General features: G+C 51.5%; 1 protein-coding gene across 1 annotated transcript in view; it reads left to right on the plus strand.

The window, feature by feature from the left end:
• Positions 1–18,985, plus strand: part of CLIP1 (CAP-Gly domain containing linker protein 1) — a 137,784-nt gene that overhangs the window by 106,936 nt on the left and 11,863 nt on the right. The window contains exons 20-21 of the mRNA XM_062181922.1: positions 37–157; positions 16,791–16,843. Coding sequence (XP_062037906.1) covers positions 37–157; positions 16,791–16,843 — 174 coding nt within the window. The remainder of the gene's footprint in view (positions 1–36; positions 158–16,790; positions 16,844–18,985) is intronic.

The raw sequence follows: 18,985 nt of genomic DNA on the forward strand, positions 1-18,985 counted from the left end.
TTCCCTGCCTGACTCGTTTCCATGGTAACCTTGCAGCGAAACCCTGAAGCAGGCGGCCGCTCAGAAGTCCCAGCAGCTCTCAGCGCTGCAAGAAGAGAACATCAAACTTGCCGAGGAGCTGGGACGGAGCAGGGACGAGGTCACCAGTCACCAGAAGGTCAGTGGGCAGCTGGTGGGGGGCTGTGTGCCGCGCCAACGCCGCCTGCTGCTGTTTGTCCTGGGCCAGCAGGCTCCTCGGAGCTGGGTCCGCCCGGGGAGGCCGGGTCATTCCAAGTCTCCTGGGATGCAGGGCAGGAGGGAACTGGCAGGTTCTTGGGGGAGAAAAGAAAGCACAGGGCCCAGGAACTTGGGAGCGAGATCTTCCTCCGGCAGCCCTGTCTCTGAATGGGAAGGGGCAGTGTCTGCTCCCCACGATGCTTAGGTTTCAGAATCATTGTTCTCTTGAGATTTTTTACTTTTTTTGGTGATCAAAATTAGTTTTTGAAACAGTCCAGGACTATGGATTTGGTGCGAGGACTGGCAGCTGATTTAAACAGAACCCTGCTTTTCTTTTTTTTTAAGTTACGAAAATGTTCCCACAGTTCTTAATGGGATTCTGTGGCCCGGGCGCTGGTGTTCGCTGGTACACGTGGAATGTGTGTTATAGCCAGAATGAACACAAGAAGCCCACAGCCCGTTGCTTCCATATGTGAGCCGCAGAAGATGGTTAAACCAGGGAACAGACGTGGTGCTGAGGAGCACCCGGTCCTCCCCTCTTGACAGTCGAGTCCAAGTGCTGAGCTGTCACTCACATCTGTCCTCAGAGCAGCACCTGGAACTACAATTTAAAGAGACTTTTGCTGGGTAGCATCAGTTCTCGCTGTTTCTGCCCCGGCTCCCACCTGGGCTGCTGTAGTTCGTTGATGCAGTTCGGTTTGGTTTGTGGTGAAGACACTTTCTGGAGAATCGGTTCCAGGCGTGACAGGGTTGATTATAGCTTTCCACGGTTTTCTTAGCTGGTGAAAGGCACACCAGGATGCTGCCGCTGTTGCCGTTGGCAGTGCTTGCTAACGTTCTGTGGCTCTGACTGCACGACAGGCGCAAACAACAAATAAGTTCATCCCTACCGTGCCTTGTAAAGAGATGGCACGGACGTTATCCTCATTCAGAGAAGGGGACGTGGCAGAAGCGAGATTACAGGTTGCTCAGTGTCACTTAGCCGTTGCATCGAGGCGGGTGTGTGACTTCGTTAGGGTCTCCTCCTCTCCGCACGCGAGGGCCGGAGCCCTGTGAAGTAGGCGCTCTTGGATCTGAAGAGGCCGTTCTTCCTTGGTGCAGGCCGGAGCACCCTCTGTGTCTGGCGTCTCCGACCCAGCGTGTCGGTGAGGGCCTGGCTGAGCACGGAGTCTGTTCTCGTCTTGTTCTTTCTCACTTCACTGAACGTCTCTGTGTAGAGTGGTAAGAGTCGTCCCCTCCTCTTACGCTGTGGCCCTGGCTGGACTCCGGTCTCTGTGGCTGAGAGTGGAAGGGGCTCAGAGGAGACAGGTGCCCTGGCAGCGGCTCCCGGGCCCCTCCGGCCCGCCCCCCTTTCCCAGGAAGGATTTCCCTTGGCTTCCTGCTGAGAAGGTTTTGTGATTAAAAGTTTAAAACCAGCCATTTGCAGGGTGTTAGAAAATAAGAACAGCTGAGCAAGTGACTTCCTTTTAAAGAGAGGGATACATTTTTCTGCTGTTTGTAGTTTTCTGTGTTTTACTCTGAAGAAAGAAACAAATGGGTATGAACTAAAGCGTGATAGGCTTTGATGGTGGAGACTGCTAAAAATGATATTGATTATCAAGAAAGATCACACTCATCCCTTGGTACAGATATTTCAAGAGTGGAGATTCACCCATTTAAAGTAACTTAGAAGCAACCTTAGTTTAAAGAAAGACTGATGAGCTCGTTGGGCTTTTCTTACTCCTGTTGTGTAATAAATTTCCGAGAATTGAGAGTGCTGTGTATTTTCTGTAAACTACAAATTTTTGCATAGTTGCTTTCTAGAGTGAAGTCCAACTGTTGATCAGCTGTGTTGGGAAATATGCTACCCGGCTATGCTGCTGGGGAGAAATGTTAGTGATTTTTTTCCTTAAAGAGGCAGAGACAGAGACAGAGCTCTGATCCACTGGTTCACTCCCAAGTGTCTGCCAAAGGCTGAGCTGAGTCCTGGCTTAAGCTTGGAGCCAGGAACTCAACCCAGGTCTCCCACACAGGGGGCAGGGACCCAAGGTTTTGAGCCATCAGCTACTGCTTCCCAGGGTGTGTGTTATCAGGAGCTACAGTTGGGAGCCGGAACCAGAACTCAGACCCAGGCACTCCAGTATGGGATGTGGGCATCCCCTGTCAAATGCCCACCTTAGAAATGTTACTTTTTTTTCCCCCCTGAGGTTTATTTATTTATTTGAAAGGCAGAGTTACAGATAAGAAGAGGTAGAGGCAGAAAGAGAGAGAGAGCTTCCATTCACTGATTCACTCCCCAAATGGCTACAATGGCTAGGGCTGGGCCAGACGGAAGCCAGGAGCCAGGAGCTTCTTCTAGGTCTTCCATGTGGGTGCAGGGGCCCAAGCATTTGGGCCATCCTCCACTGCTTTTCCAGGCCATTAGCAGAGAGCTGGATCAGAAATGGAGCAGCTGGGACTCGAACCAGTGCCCACATGGGATGCTGGTGCCTCAGGTGGTGGCTTTACCTGCTACGCCACAGCACCAGCCCCTAAATGTTACTTTAAAATAAAAAGTGTTGGCCGGTGCCATGGCTCGCTTGGCTAATCCTTCACCTGCGGCGCCAGCACCCCGGGTTCTAGTCCCAGTTGGGGCGCCAGATTCTGTCCCGGTTGCTCTTCTTCTAGTCCAGCTCTCTGCTATGGCCCGGAAAGGCAGTGGAGGATGGCCCAAGTGCTTGGGCCCTGTACCCTCATGGGAGACTGGAAGGAAGCACCTGGCTCCTGGCTTCAGATTGGCGCAGCGCGCTGGCCGTAGTGGCCATTTGGGGGGTGAACCAACGGAAAGAGGACCTTTCTCTCTGTCTCTCTCTCTCACTGTCTAACTCTGCCTGTCCAAAAAAAAAAAAAAAAAAAAGTTGGGGCCTGGTACTGTGGAGTAGTTAGGTTAAGCTTCTGCCTGTGGAGCTGGCATCTCTTGGCAGCGGTTCAAGTCCCAGTTCCTCTACTTCCAGTCCAGCTCCCTGCTGTTGGCCTGGGAAACAGTGGAAGATTAGCCCAAATCCTTGGATACCTGCTCCCATGTAGGAGACCTGGAAGAAGCTCCTGGCTTAGGATCGGCCCAGCTCCAGCTGCTGCAGCTATTTGGGGCATGAACCAGTGGATGGAAGACCTCTTTCTATGTCTCTCCCTCTCTTTGTAACTCTGCCTCTCAAATAAACAAATCTTTAAAAAAAAGTTATTTTAAAAAAAATCTCATTTCTAGTGTTTTCACAATATTGAGTGTTTCATTCTAAAATTAGGACAATGGAGACTGGATTGACTTAGCCTGATACTGACCTCGGGCCCTGCTCTGTTTCGTTTATTCTGTGAGCAGCACTGTGACTGGTTCATTTGCTGAGCTAATTGTGTTACTGTTGTTTCATAAAATATTTGCAGTATGCCTCTGAGATAGGAAGATTTTATAGATGTGGAAGCAGTGGCTCAAAAGTGAAGTAATGGGGTCGGCGCTGTGGTATAGCAGGTAAAGCCGCCGCCTGCGGTGCCAACATCCTGTGTGGGCGCCGATTCAAGTCCCGGCTACTCCATTTCCGATCCAGCTCTCTGCTGTGGTCTGGGAAAACAGTACAAGATGGCCCATGTGCTTGGGCCCCTGCACCTGCGTGGGATACCTAGGGGAGGCTCCTGGCTCCTCACTTCGGATTGGCTCAGCTCTGGCCGTTGTGGCCAATTGCAGAATGAGTCAGCAGATGGAAGATCTCTCTCTCTCTCTCTCCCTTCTCCCCTCTCCCCTCTCTCCCCTCTCCCCTCTCCCCTCTCCCCTCTCTCCCTTCTCCCCTCTCTCCTCTCTCTCCTCTCTCTCCTCTCTCTCCTCTCCCCTCTCTCCCTTCTCCCCTCTCTCCTCTCTCCCCTCTCCCCTCTCTCCTCTCTCCCCTCTCCCCTCTCTCCTCTCTCTCCTCTCTCTCCTCTCTCTCCTCTCCCCTCTCTCCTCTCCCATCTCTCCTCTCCCATCTCTCCTCTCTCCTCTCTCTCCTCTCTCCTCTCTCTGTGTAACTCTGACTTTCAAATAAATAAATAAATCTTAAAAAAAAAAAAAAAGTGAAGTAATGCGGTCCGTCTTGTGGTATAACGGGCTAAGCCTCTGCCTGCAATGCTGGCATCCCCAGTGGGTGCCAGTTCAAGTCCCAGCTGCTCTGTTTCTGATCCAGCTCACTGCTAAGGACACCAGTTAAGCCAAGGAGGAGATGAGAGCTGAAATCAAATCTAACTTTGAAGCCTGTCTTCCCTGCTAGTATCCTATCCTGGCACCCAGTGGAATTATGTTTACTTACTTGATACTTATTGTTAAGATAAAGTACCTGGAAGCTAGGCATGTGGTGGGAGGTCCAACAGTGTTACAAAAGTGCACTCGGGCTGGCGTTGTGCAGGGGTTAAGTTGCCCACACCCCTGTTGGAGGACCTGGGGTCGAGTCCTTCCTCAGCTGCTGATCTAACGTCCTGCGAGTGCACAGCAGATGATGGCTCACGTACTGGGGTCCCTGCCGTGCACGTGGGACACCCAGGTGGAGCTGCGGGCTGCTGGCTTCAGCCCCGTCCAGCCCTGGCTATCAAGGACAGAGGGAACCAGCAGATGGAAGCCAGCTAGCACATTGCTCTGCCTTACAAATAAATAAGCTTTTAAGCCACTGGAAAGTTGTCACTAGAATTACTGTTGACTGTTCACTCTCAGGTGCAGTTTCTTGCTGCTCTGAGTTGGTTATGTGTATGTTCGTGTGTGTGGTGAAATACACGGTCCGTGGCATTCAATTCGACGCTCACAATTTTGTGCAAATACTGCTGCTGTCGAGTTCCAGAGCGTTTTCATCACCTCAGTACGAGGCAGTCACTGCCCACTCTTTGCTCCCGTGCAGCTCCTGGCAGCCGCTGATGTGCTTCGAGTCTCCGTGGATTTGCCTGTTCCGCATGTTGCATTCACACGAGCCCCACGCTGGGTGTCCTCCTGTGGCCGGCTTCTTTGACTGAGTGCCGCGTGTCTGTGAGGTGCCGCAGGGCCTAGGCGGCAGCGTCAGTCCTTCGTCCCGCCCCATGGCTGGATGCCTTCCTGCCGGTGCATGCGTGGTTTTTCACCCCTGAGATGTGCAACCGCGCCTCCAGCAGCTGCTCCAAGGCCGCTGTGGCTTCTCTCTGGGATGGGAGACGCTACCCATTCCCTGACAGCGGTTCTGAATCTTACCCCACCAGTCACGCTCTTACTGCCTTATCTTCTTTTCTTGCAAACTTTTTGTAAGAGTAATCCGTTTGCTGCCTTTACGTTTCGCTCTCACCTGCACCATCCCCTCCTGGCTGCTCTTTGCCACCACTGGGCACTCCGGGAGTGATGCCTGCTGAAGTCATCACACACGAGGGGCTCCCTCTGCGTCCTCTGTGGACACTGGCGCGGCCGCCTGCGATCCTTGCGCCCTCGTTTGCCTCTTCCACTCAGCTTGCTCATGTTTCTTCTGCACCTCCCGCCTCTCCTTGCTAACTTGCCAGTCATGGGTCTGCTCTGACACCTCCCTCCCACCCCCTACCGCAGTGAGCAAGGCGGGGTGGGGTTCCTCATTTTCCAGCACGTGCCTCTTGTCTCCAGGAGAGAGCTTTGCAGTTCTCTGCTGTGTTGGGGTTGGGGGTAGTCCCTGGCTTCTGCTGTCCCCACCCAGGCTAAGAGAAAGGAATAGCGGACATGACCCGGGGTTTGTGTGAATGAGCGCCTGGGCGGGGTGGCAGGTACGGAGCAGAGACTGTGACTGCGCGTTCTGCTTCCCCACGAGGTTCCAGTTCCTCCGGTTTCATGGCTTGGTGGCTGAGTTGTGGCCGCCGGAAGCCCAGTCCCCAGATGAGTGCCGCAGTTGCTGCAGGGGGATGGTAGAAGCATCCGGTGCCAATTCAGGCCGGGCGCTGCCATGTGGGCAAGTGGAAGCCACACACGGCGCTCTTTTCTTTTCTTTTCTTTTCTTTTCTTTTCTTTTCTTTTCTTTTCTTTTCTTTTCTTTTCTTTTCTTTTCTTTTCTTTTCTTTTCTTTTCTTTTCTTTTCTTTTCATAGAGAATCCTAAAAATAGCCCTGTGCGTCCTGCAGGAGTCCCTGTGAGACGCCTGCTTTTATGATTTCCAGACCTCGCCGGTGCCCGACTTCGGGAGGATGACCACTAAGGGTGGGGGCAGCGCTGATTCCCCTGCTCCTGTGTGAAATGCGGGTACAGTCGGCCCCATGGACGGGCAGCAGAGGACGGGACCTGCGTTTCCTGAGTGGTGTTGCCTGGCGGAGGTCTCAGCACAGCTGCAAACACAAAACTGGGTTGATGCCTGTAGCCGCTCCCGGGCTCCCAGACCTGAGTGTCGGGGGAGAGCTGTCTCTGGCTGGCCGCGGCTTGTTTCTGGGAAGTGATCGTCGGGTGTCACTGCTCGAGGCTTGGGGGCTGCTGGGTGCACAGGAATCCCCTTCCCTTCCGTCCCTTCGTGGTGGGAACGTAGCTGTTTGGTGCCTGAAATGCCTTCAGCAGGGGCAGGCATGTGGTCCAGTGGTTAGAACATCTTCATCCCCGATGGGAGTGCCCGGGTCCGGTTCTCAGCCCCACTCCTAACTCCAGCTTCCTGCTGACACACAGTCGGGCGCAGCGGTGATGCCTCAAGTTCTTGGGTCCCTGCGCCCACTTAGGAGACCCCGACTGAGTTCCCAGCTCCCAGTTTCATGGACCCTGGCCAGGAGCCACTACAAGCATTTGTTAAAGAACCAATGGATGATGGTTTTGCTCTTACTGTCTCTCTGTCTTTCTGTTTGTCTCTCTGGCACTCTGAAATTAATTTAAAATATTTTTGGGGCTGACATTGTGGTGTAGCAGGTAAAGCCCGCTGCCTACAATGTTGGCATCCCATATGAGTGTTGGTTTGTGTCCTGGCTACTCCACTTCTAATCCAGCTCCCTGCTAATGCCCTAGGAAAAGCAGAGGAAGGTGGCCCAGGTGTTGGGCTCCTGCCACCCATGTGGGAGACCTAAAAGAAGCTCCTGGCTCCTGGCTTTGGACTGGATCAGCCCTGACCATAGCAGTCATCTGGGAAGTAAACCAGCAATGGAAGATTCTCTCTCGCTCTCTCTCTCTCTCCCTCTCCCTCTCACTTTCTCTCTCTACCTCTCTCTCTGTAACTCTGACTTTCAAATAAATGAATATCAATCTTCCAAAAAAGTTTATAAATAAATAGTATTTCCAGAGAACCAGCAAAGCCAATCAAGGTCAAGCTGTAAACTTTTTTTTAAAAAGATTTATTTATTTATTTATTTTTTAAATTTTTGACAGGCAGAGTGGACAGTGAGAGAGAGACAGAGAGAAAGGTCTTCCTTTTGCCATTGGTTCACCCTCCAATGGCCGCCGCGGTAGCGCGCTGCGGCCAGCGCACCGCGCTGATCCGATGGCAGGAGCCAGGTGCTTTTCCTGGTCTCCCATGGGGTGCAGGACCCAAGGACTTGGGCCATCCTCCACTGCACTCCCTGGCCACAGCAGAGAGCTGGCCTGGAAGAGGGGCAACCGGGACAGGATCGGTGCCCCGACCGGGACTAGAACCCGGTGTGCCGGCGCCGCAAGGCGGAGGATTAGCCTGTTGAGCCGCAGCGCCGGCTATTTATTTATTTTAAAGTCAGAGTTACACAGAGAGAAGGAGAGGCAGAGAGAGAGAGAGAGATCTTCCATCCGATGGTTCACCCCCCAATTGGCCACAACAGCCAGAGCTGTGCTGATCCGAAGCCAGGAGCCAGGAGCTTCTTCCAGGTCTCCCACGTGGGTGCTGGGGCCCAAGGGCTTAGGCCATCTTCTACTGCTTTCCCAGGCCATAGCAGAGAGCTGGATGGGAAGTGGAGCAGCCAGGACTAGAAGCGGTGTCCATATGGGATGCCAGCGTTTCAGGCCAGGGCGTTAACCCATTGTGACACAGTGCCGGGCCCAAGCTGTGAACTTTTAAAAGATTTATTTATTTAATTAATTTGAAAGCATTTCAGAAAGAGAGGGGGAGAGAGATACCAACCCTCCATTTGTTGGTTCACTGCTCAAATGGCCACACTGAACAAGGAGCCTGAAACTCCATCCGAGTCTACCGCCTGGGTGACAGGGGTCCAAGCACCGGGGCCATCCTTCGTTGCTTTCCCAGTAGCATTAGCAGGGAGCTGGATCCGAAGCGGAGCACCATGATGTAAACCCACCCTCCCATACGGGATGTCGGTGTCACTGTGCCACAATGCTGGTCCCAGGGTGTGAACTTTGAAATTGGCAAATGAGAAACACAAATATGACTTGTGTTCCTGGGGTACGTAGAAAGGAAGATGAATAGCAAGATCATCAGCAATTTTTTTAAGGATTTGCTTACTTGAAAGGCAGAATGACTGAGAGGGAGGGAGACGGAGGGAGAGAGATCTTCCATCCACAGGTTCAGTCCCCAAATGACCACAGTGGCCAGAGCTGGGCCAGGCTGACCCAGGAGCCAGGGACTCCCATTCGGGTCTCCCATGTGGGTGTCATGGGCCCAGGTACTTGGGCCATCATCTGCTACCTTGCCAGACACATTGGTAGGGAGCTGCCTTGGAAGCGGAGTTGCTGGAGCTCAAACTGATGCCCCAGCTTGACCTCTGCACAACACCAGCCCTCTGAGAATTTTCATCCTGATACTTCCCGTTCCTGTGCCCAGTGCAGTTTGGAAAAGGTTAGCCTGAGGAGGTGAGTAGGCAGCCTTGGGAAAAGTCAAGAAGCCTTTATAACCGGAAGCCTTCAGCCACCTCGGGATTCAGCCAGAGGCAGGGAAAACTGCCATAGTCCTTCCCAGAGCTGCTCACACCCCAGATAGGGGCAAGCCACCTGGCTTGTTTTCCCAGGTGATCCTAGGTCCACGGGTGGGCAGGCGGGGTCAGCCTGCTGCCACCCTCAGCATGTGGCCTCCATCCACTCAGCCCCCAGGTGGCTGCTGTTCCTGCAAGCACTGCGGAGGCTTCCAGGGTGAGGCCAGAGCAGGGATCTGCTGTGGTTCTGTCTCCTGCATGGGAAGAAGTCCTGAGCTCTTACAGGGTCACACAGCCACCCTCCAGGCACAGAAGAAGCCGGGGCCCTTGGTGAGAGCCAGTGTTGCCCAAGCCGAGCTGCGAAACCTGCCCTGAGGCTGAAGCCCGAGCTCAGTGTCCTGTGGGAACGGGGCTGCCTCTGCTTAGACTCGGGGCCCTCAGAGAAACTGCAGGAGAAGGACCCACAGCGTCTGTGCACAGCCTCGGCTGGTCCCACTTTGCCCACCCTGGCCTGGCCCAGGTACAACGAGCCCAGCTGTTCAGCTGTGGCCTGGAGATGAAGTTCAAAGGTGGGGAGGGCATGGGGAAAGTTGCTTCTTTGTGTGAACACACAGGAATTCCAGGTAGAACTGTCTACAATAAGATGAACATTTGAAAACAAATGGAGGGGCCGGCGCTGGGGCGCAGCGGGTTAACGCTCTGGCCTGAAGTGCTGGCATCCCACATGGGCGCCAGTTCGAAACCCAGCTGCTCCACTTCTGATCCAGCTCTCTGCTGTGGCCCGGGAGTGCAGTGGAGGACGGCCCAAGTCTTTGGGCCCCAGCACCCACGTGGGAGACCTGGAGGAGGCTCCTGGCTCCTGGCTTTGGATCGGTGCAGCTCCGGCTATTGCGGCCAATTGGAGAGTGAACCATCGGATAGAAGACCTCTCTCTCTCTCTCTCTACCTACCCTCTCCTTTCTCTGTGTTACTCTTGACTTTCAAATAATAAATAAATCTTAAAAAGAAAGAAAAGAAATGGAACTGAAGCAGAGAAAAGGAATGCAGAGGGAGGTGAGAAATGCAGGCCATGAGAGCGTGGCAGCCGAAGGAAAGCAGTGCCTTGTGCTGCATGGAAACTCGAGTTGTTTGAGTAGAACAGCCACTCAAGGAGATGGTGAAGCAACACACTAACTTTAAAAAAAAAAAAATTATTTTACTCATTTGAAAGGCACAGTTACAGAGAAAGGGAGAGACAGAGAGAGAGAACGGTCTTCCATCCACTGGTTCACTCCCCCAAGTGACCGCAACAGTCAGGGCTGGGCCAGGCTGAAGCCAGGAGCCAGGAGCTTCTTCCGGGTCTCCCATGTGGGTGCAGGGGCCCAAGCACTTGGGCCACCTTCTGCTGCTTTCCCAAGCACATTAGCAGGGAGCTGGATCGGAAGTGGAGCAGCCGGGACTTGAACCGGTGCCCATGTGGGATGCATTGGAGGCAGCAGATTGACCCTCTACTTCACAACCCTGGCCCTGCAACACACAGAGTGAAGAGGTAAGGAAACAAACAGAAGACCAGGACCACAACGTATCAGAACTTCCAAATAAATGAGAAACAGAAATGTGAAGGAAAAGCCATAATGAAGAAGAAAGCAGAGATATTAAAGCAATTAAAGGAAAGATAGTAACCCTGGAAAATAGAGGTAGTCCAGATGAGCATTGTTAGCCTCCCTGAGCACAAGACTCAATAGAAGCACTGGGAGAAGGGAGATGGGGTGAAGAGATTTCCACCGGGCAGCTCTGTGGTGCGGCACAGGAAGCCACCCCCTGTGATGCTGGCATCCCATGTAAGCTCCATTTGGAGTCCAGCTCCCTCACTTCCCATCCAGCTCCCTGCTGACAACCCTGGGAAAGCAGCAGAAGACGGCCCAAGTGCTTGGGCCCTGCACCCACACGGGAGACCTGAATGGAGTTCCTGGTTCCTGGCTTTGACTTGGCCCAATGCAGGTCATTACAGAAGACCAATCTCCCTCTCTAACTGCCTTTCAAGTAAATAAATAAATCTTGAAAGAAAGGAAGGGAAGGAAGAAAGAAATTTTCACCAAGTGAAGGAAGAATGGAACCTTCAAGAAAAAGCATTGTGGCGTAGTGGGTAAAGCTGCTGCCTACAACACCAGCATTCTGTCCCAGCTGCTCCACTTCCCACCCAGCTCCCTGCTAATGGCCTAGGAAACGCTTCAGAGGATAGCCCAAGTGTTTGGGCCCCTGCCACCCAAGTGGGAGACCCAGAAGAACAACCTGACTTAGTGTTGGCCATTGTAGCCACTGGGGAGTGAACCGGCACATGAAAGATTCTCTCTCTCTCTCTCTCTCTCTCTCTCTCTCTCTCCCACCCTCCTTCCCTCCCTCTCCACACACGCTCTAACTCTGCCTTTTAAATAAATAAATATGTTTTGTTTTTTTTTTTGACAGGCAGAGTGGACAGTGAGAGAGAGAGGGAGACAGAGAGAAAGGTCTTCCTTTGCCGTTGGTTCACCCTCCAATGGCCGCCGCGGTAGCGCGCTGCGGCCGGCGCACCGCACTGTTCTGATGGCAGGAGCCAGGTGCTTATCCTGGTCTCCCATGGGGTGCAGAGCCCAAACACTATGTTAAAAATTAAGTAAATAAAACTTATAGTGGATTGTATGGACATCCAGTAAGAGAACCCATTGGGGAAAAAATGATGCACAATAACTAATATCAAAGAAAAAAACAACCATGGTTGTTACTGCAGTTCAAGAAGATATAGAAAGGAATAGGCGTTTGTACAGTGGTTAAGATTCTGTGTAGGATGCCTGTATCCTGTGTTCAAGTCTCGGCTCCACTCATGGTTACCGTTTCCTGCTAGTGCACACCCTGGGAGGCAGCAGTTACAGCTCAGGTACTTGGGTCCCTGCCACCCACATGGGACACCTGGATGGAGTTCCCAGCTCCTGGCTTTGGCCTGGCCTAGCTGTTGCAGAAGTGTGGAGAGTGAACCAGTGGATATAAGGTCTCTGTTTCTCTGGCTTTCAAATAAAGTAGAATAGCTAAATAATTTTAAAAATAATAATTTTTAAAAATTAGAATTTTATCTGCAACTTAGGGAACCGTGGTCTGCTTGGGTTCCGTGGGCATCTTCCTTCATCCGAGCTGAGAGAGAGGTTTAGTCCTGAGGGTCTCTCACAGCCTGCCTGTTATCGTTCTGCATATTTTCTGTTTCTTGCTTGTGACATGCCATCCCTCCAGACTTCTCCGGAGTCGTCGTCTTCAGCTTCTTGGGGGATTTGTAGAAAGCCTTTCCCTGGCACTGTGGTCCCTCCAGACCGTGGCGGCCAAGGGTCTCGGCTGGAGGCTCTGGGTCTTTGGCGCTTCGCCCGTGCGTAGTTGAGGATGGACAGAGCTGCACTTCGCAGTCTTAAGCCAAGAGCAGCTGCTGTCTTGGTGCCCTCGGAGTGAAGATTTAAAGCTGAGGTGACATGGTTTTGTATGCACTGGCTTCAGTCAGTCGCAGATCCCCCGCCCTGTGGCCGCATCAGCAGCAACCTTCTACCTACATGAGACAGTGCTGCTTGTGTGTGTGTGTTTTCAGGGTACAAATGCACTCAGGTCTGTGCACTTATAATACACACGTGTATCTGTGTGAACTCAAACCGGTCTTTCAGACATGCTGCCTTTCTCTGCACCCTCTAAGGGCTCCAAGCACACTGCTGCAGGCTGAGTGTTCAGCGTCACAGCCCCCGGGGCTGCACCCGAGGGGGAGGAGGGGACGGAAATAGGACCGGGGAGAGGGAGAAGTTGAGCTCTGATGCAGGTGCACCGACAGCCTTGACCGACGCCGTGGACAGCTCCGGGGTGGGAGAAGCCTGCAGACCTGTCCCAGGCTGGACTCTGAGGGCCAGTCTTTATCAGCCCATGTGGGTCGGTCATGGGGAGGGGGCATGACCCTGGCAGAGGTGACTGCAAGTGTGGCCATCCCGGCAGGGGCGTCCTGCTGAGCTGTCTGCCGACACGCCCAGAAGCCGGGCACCGAGGCCAGCCCTGAAAGCGGGATGTGAGCAGTGCATGGCTGCATCCTGCCCGCCCTGCTCTGTGCTCTGAGCCCTGCTCTTCCTGTTCACCCCACTACCTTCTCCCCTTCCCAGAGCAGGTGGCCGCGTGTGGGAGGCAGAGGGAGTGCATTTGGTGCTTCGGGTAGAGCGGCTATTTTGGAGCTCAGAATGCTTGCTTAGAGAAGAGACTGGGATAGCCCAGATGTGAACCACCCCGCTGGGGAAATGGGTGAGCACCGGCCTGATGAGACGCGCTCAGCGAGAGAGTTCTCTGTTCTGTGAGCATCCCGGCTTCACTCGCTCCCATCGAGGGCCCATCTGAGTCTCGGGCTCTGAGCCTTCCATGCACTGGTTCACTCCGCACATGGCTGCAGTGGCTGGGCTGGGCGAACCAGGAGCTTCTTCGAAGTTTCCCACATGGATGCAGGGGCCCAAGCACTTGAGCTATCCTCTGCTATTTTCCCAGGCCACTAGTAGGGAGCTGGATAGGAAGTAGAGCAGCTGGGACTCCAACTGATGTCCATATGGGATGCCAGTGCTGCAGACAGAGGCTTAACCCACCATGCCAGAGTGCCAACCCCCCAAATAGAGTTTAAGGCAAACATTGTTATTAGAGGTAGGGAGACACATCTTATAATGATAAAAAGGTTGATCTGTCAAGAAGATGTAATGATTATAAACATATACTCGTCTAATAACAGTCCCAGACTACACAAAGCGAAAAATGACAGACACAGGCAGTTCAGCAATAATAGTTCAGTGCTTCAGTACTCCATTGATTCCATTAATGGACAGACCATTGCACAGAAGATCAACAGAGAACGGGAAGCTTGACCAAGAACCAGCTAGACCCAACAGTCACCTCTAGAACATGCCGTCCAGCAGCAGCCGAATACACGCTGGTCTCAAACGCACAGGGAACGCACTCCGGGACAGACCATGTGCTGGACCGTAAGACAGTCCAATAAATTACAAAGGGTTGAAATCTTGCAAAGTATGATCTCTGACCACAGTAGCACGGAGTCAGGAATCCTGGGAAATGTACCCTGTCTCGTGGCTTCTGTCGCTCAGCTTGGTGCAGGGCAGGCTGATGCATGTTACGTGTGCCAGCAGTCACTCCTGGTTGTTGCTAATTGGTAGTCTGCGATTACATCAAAATTTTTTATCCGTTTGGACTTGGGTGATTCCACTTCGGAGCTTTTATGAATATAACTGCTTTGAAGATTCATGCACAGAGCAGGAAGTATGTTTACCTTTATCTTGGGTAAGCACCTAGGAGTTTGGAATTGCTGTGTGTGTGTTTAGTTCCATGAGAAATTGTCAACCTGTTTCCCAAACTGACTACTGTCTTACATTCCCACCAGCAGTCTGAGATTTCCAGCCATCCCACATACTGTCCAAGATTCACTTTTCTTTTTTTTTTTTTTTTTTGTCTTTTTAATATTATACATTTTACCCATTTGTCAATTAGGGAACCAACTGTAGAGAGAGAGACTCTTGCGTCTGCTTGTTCACTCTCCATATGCCCACAACAGCCTGGGCTGGCGCAGGCCAAAGCTAGGAGCCAGGAGACTCCATCTGGATCTCCCACATGGGTGTCAGGGGCCCGAGCACTTGGGCCATCCTCTGCTGCCTTCCCAGGCACATTGGCAATGAGCTGGACGGGAAGGGGAGCAGCTGGAACTTGAACCAGTGCCCATCTGGGATGCTGATGTTGCAAGTGGTAGGTAGCTTACTTGGTCTGGCCCAGCCCCAGCTGTTGTGGCCACTTGGGGAGTGAACCAGCAGATGGAAGCTCTTTTTCTCTCTCTCTCCCTCTCCCCCCAACCCCATCTCTCCCCTCTATCTCTGTAACTCTGCCTTTCAAGTAAATAAAAAGAAATCTTAAAAAAGTTTGCCTTCTACGCTTTTTGTTTCCTTTCCTTCTAAATATTTCTGTGAATTATTCATGTAGCAAAAACTTAGAGGATGGTGCCGGTGCTGTAGTGTTGTAGGTTAAGCTTCCACCTGCAGTGCCGGCACCCCATATGGGCGCCGGTTCTGGTCCTGGCTGCTCCTCTTCTAAGCCAGCTCTCTGCTGTGGCCTGGGAAAGCAGTGGGGGATGCAATTGCTGGGCTGGGATACCCAGAAGAAGCTCTTGGCTCCTTGGCTTGAGACCGGCTCAGCTCCAGTCATCGTAGCCATCTGGGCAGTGAAACAGCAGATGGAAGATCTCTCTGTCTCTCCCTCTCTCTGTAACTCTGACTCTCAAATAAATAAATAAATAAATCTTTAAAAAAGAAAAAAGAAACTTAGTGGACTAGGAAAGCAAAGAATCTGCAGTAGAAAACCAGTACATTAACCTCTAGATTTATGATAAGTGCATGTTTATGTTAAATATACACATATTTAAGAATTATGTTTTTATAGATTTATTTATTTATTAGACAGAGGCGGGGGGAGGGGTCTCTGTCCACTGGTTAATTCCCCAAATGGCCGCAATGGCCAGAGCTGGGCTGATCCGAAGCCAGGAGCCAGGAGCTTTTTCTGGGTGTCCCATGCGGGTGCAAGGGCCCAAAGACCTGGACCATCTTCCACTGCTTTCCCAGGCACATTAACAAGGAGCTGGATTGGAAATGGAGCAGTCGGGAGACACGAACTGGCACCCACATGGAATGCTGGCACTGCAGGCTGCAGCGTTACCCACTGTGCCACAGCGCTGGCCCCAAGAGTCATTTTAAAAGACCTTAAAGTGGGGCCGGTGCCATGGTGTAGTGGGTTAAAGCCCCATCCTGTAGTGCCAGCATCCCATATGGGTGCTGGTTCATGTCCTGTCTTCTCCACTTCCAATCCAGCTCTCTGCTATGGCCTTGGAAAGCAGTAGAAGATGGCCCAAGTCTTTGGGACCCTGCACCCATGTGCGAGACCCGGAAGAAGCTCCTGGCTTTGGATGGGCCCAGCTCTTGACTGTTGGAGCCATTTGGGGAGTGAATCAGCAGATGGAAAGACCTCTCTCTCTCTCTCTGTCTCTACCTCTCTCTGTAACTGTCTTTCAAATAAATAAAAGAAGTCTTAAAAAAAAAAAAAAAACTTAAAGTGTGGGCATCAGTAACTTCAGACGAGCTAGTGGCTTTGCTTCTGCACTCTGGGGAACTACCACCCTCCTGAGGCCATCCTTTGATTCATGAAGCAAAGCTACATCGAGAGCCTCTTCACCCTTCTGTGGTGTGAAATTTTTGTTTGATAAAACTGTGCTGTGGTGCAGGCTTGGGATAAAGATGACTCCTCTTTCTCAAGATGAACCACTTGACTCTCTCTGCTTTCTGCTCCTCTGTGGACTAAGAATAGGATTTTAGACGCAAAGGGCCACTGGAAATTTCTCCTGTAACTCTCCTGTAAGAAACAAATGCTGGAAATATGGTAGCCAGTCCGTAAGTGGGTGCTGACCTAACGTGTGGGTCAGGCGAGGCCCCTGTTCCCAGCCCTGTGCGAGTCATGTGGTTTGAGAAAGGAAGCAGCGTGTCACCAGCGAAGCTTTCACTCAGGGTGTGCCATGTGCTACTCAGGGTGTTGTTATTCAGGTCCGTGAGGAACTGGAGTCAGTCCAGCCATGAGTGACGCGTAAATTAATAGCTGTATGCCCTCTGACCTTGTGACCACCCGCTCTGCATCGTTGCCTGGGCAGAGAGCACTTGCCGTAGCTGCCCTGAGCCTGGGAGTGTGGGGGAGAAATGGCCTCTCTGCGGCCTTACTACACACTGAACCTTTTTATGTGTTGTTTTTTTTTTTTTCCAGCTGGAAGAAGAAAGATCTGTGCTCAATAATCAGTTGTTAGAAATGAAAAAGAGGTAGGCTTGCTTTCTGTGTTCATGGTGTGTGTGTGTGTGTGTGTGTTACAAGGTTGCGAAAGTTCATTTGCAGAAGTTTCACTGTTGCTAATGTAGGAATATCTTAATATTTAAGCCATGTTAAATGCATTTATTCAGAAGTGTTCTGCAATCAGATTGTCTAATACTGCTGTTACCTCCTAGTTTCAGTAACTAAAAATACTATAATTCTACATACAGTAGTCAATGTGCATATAAACACCAATTTCAGTTATCTAAAAAGCTTAATGTTTAATAATAGGTAACACTGTTTCAAATGCTTCTGTTTATATTCTAAGAAATAGCCGTTATTATTCAGATTGAAATGGAAATGCAGGGTAGCTTTTCCAGTCCTTTCTGAGTAAGGGTGAGAGTGGCCTGCCGGTCCCCGCCTGCCCTTCCACTGTGTGCAGTTTTTGTCCAGAGACACTCAGTGCCTTCCCTGTGCGTTTGGCAGGTGTGGTGCGAGCTGTCGCTGAGAACACAGCCCGTCCTACCTGATAAGTTACTGCAGGACATACATCACGAGAGTGCGCCTGTTTTTGTTTATTAAAAACAGAACTAAAAATGAAAAAGCAAACCTTTAAGAATAGGAATAGAATTCCTCCATGCTTTGCCAAAGTGTTTTATTTCTCCTGGCCAGGGCAGAGCAGGTCTCCCTGTCCTCCTGATGCCAGACATGTGTGTCTCCACTGGCCATGTCCCCTGCTGCCAGCATGGCGGTCACTTAGGGGTTGAAGACCTCTTTGATTTGGCCCATAAAGATACCGGGTTTTCCATAAGCTGCTTCGTAAAGGACAGCAAGCCATGGTCCGTGGGTGCCGGTCCTCCTTTCTGTCTTCAGTTAAGATAGACTTAGATTAATTCTCCTTTCAGAGTTCACTAAGGCCATGTTGACACTCCAAGGCGCACGTGTGTCTCACCACGGCCACGCTGCTGGCCTGGCCAGGTTCCAGGACAAGTCTGCTGGGCCTTGGCCTTGTTCCTCTGTCCAAGCAGAGCTCTGCCCCCTGTGGGCCTGGGGGTGTTTAATTTTACACAATTAAGGTTTTATTTCTTTAAAAAAAAAAAAAAAAGCTCACGTAAGCCATCATCGAGGGTACGTGAGGCAATGAAGACGGCTTGCCCTGTGGCTCTCTGCAGACAGACACGTGGAGATGGGCTGGTGGGCCGAGGGGCCAAGGGGCCGAGGGACAGGGTCCCTCCCCTTGCCTAGTTCCCAGAAGTGAATTAGATGGTGCGGGTTGCATTTTTTTTTTTAAAGAAGGTATTCTTTTTAAAAATATTTTATTTATTTATTTTGAGAAGTAGAGAGAGGGAGAGACAGAGAGGTCTTCCATCCAGTGGTTCACTCCCCAAATGGCTGCAGCAGCTGGAGCTGATCTGATCTGAAGGCAGGAGCCAGGAGCTTCTTCTAGGTCTCCCATGCAGGTGCAGGGGCTCAAGGACTTGACCATCCTCCACTGCTATCCCAGGCCATAGCAGAGAGCTGGATCGGAAGAAGAGCAGCCGGGACTAGAACTGGCGCCCATATGGGATGCCGACACTACAGGCAGAGGCTTTAGCCCACTATGCCACAGTACCAGCCCCAGGGGCTTGTGTTTTAAAACCTTGAAACTGAGGTTAGGCCGCTTGGCCAGGGACTCAGGGCTAATGTGACAGACGCGGCTTTAGTCTCCAGATTCTGTGCAGGTTCCCCTCTCACTGTGCTTCAGGGACTGCTATTTGCTGTTTACCTGTAGGAACAAAACAGGATACTTGCCCATTAGTCCTCCTGTGACTTTAACTGATTCGCTTGCTTTTCAGAACACAATTAGGCATGTGATTCTGAGAGAGGACGGATCGGGGACTGAAAGCCTGCCCTGACTTGGCTCTCTGTTCCCCTTCTGTGTCCCTGATGTTTAGGGGCCTCCCTCTTGAAAATTACTGCTTATTTTGACCAGAAAATGTAGATAAAAATGATAATGTACTTTAGCTAATTTGGACCTTTAAATGCCTCCTAAAAGTCAGTTTGGTAAAGGATTCCTGTTTAGGTCTATGGTTAAATAAATTTATTGAGCATAGAGTATCAAGAGGAACTTGATGTGCTCTTAATTAAAAAGCTTTGCAAGTACTTAAATCATT

The sequence above is a fragment of the Lepus europaeus genome, chromosome 23 (genome assembly GCF_033115175.1).
Source record: "Lepus europaeus isolate LE1 chromosome 23, mLepTim1.pri, whole genome shotgun sequence".
NCBI lineage: Eukaryota > Metazoa > Chordata > Mammalia > Lagomorpha > Leporidae > Lepus > Lepus europaeus.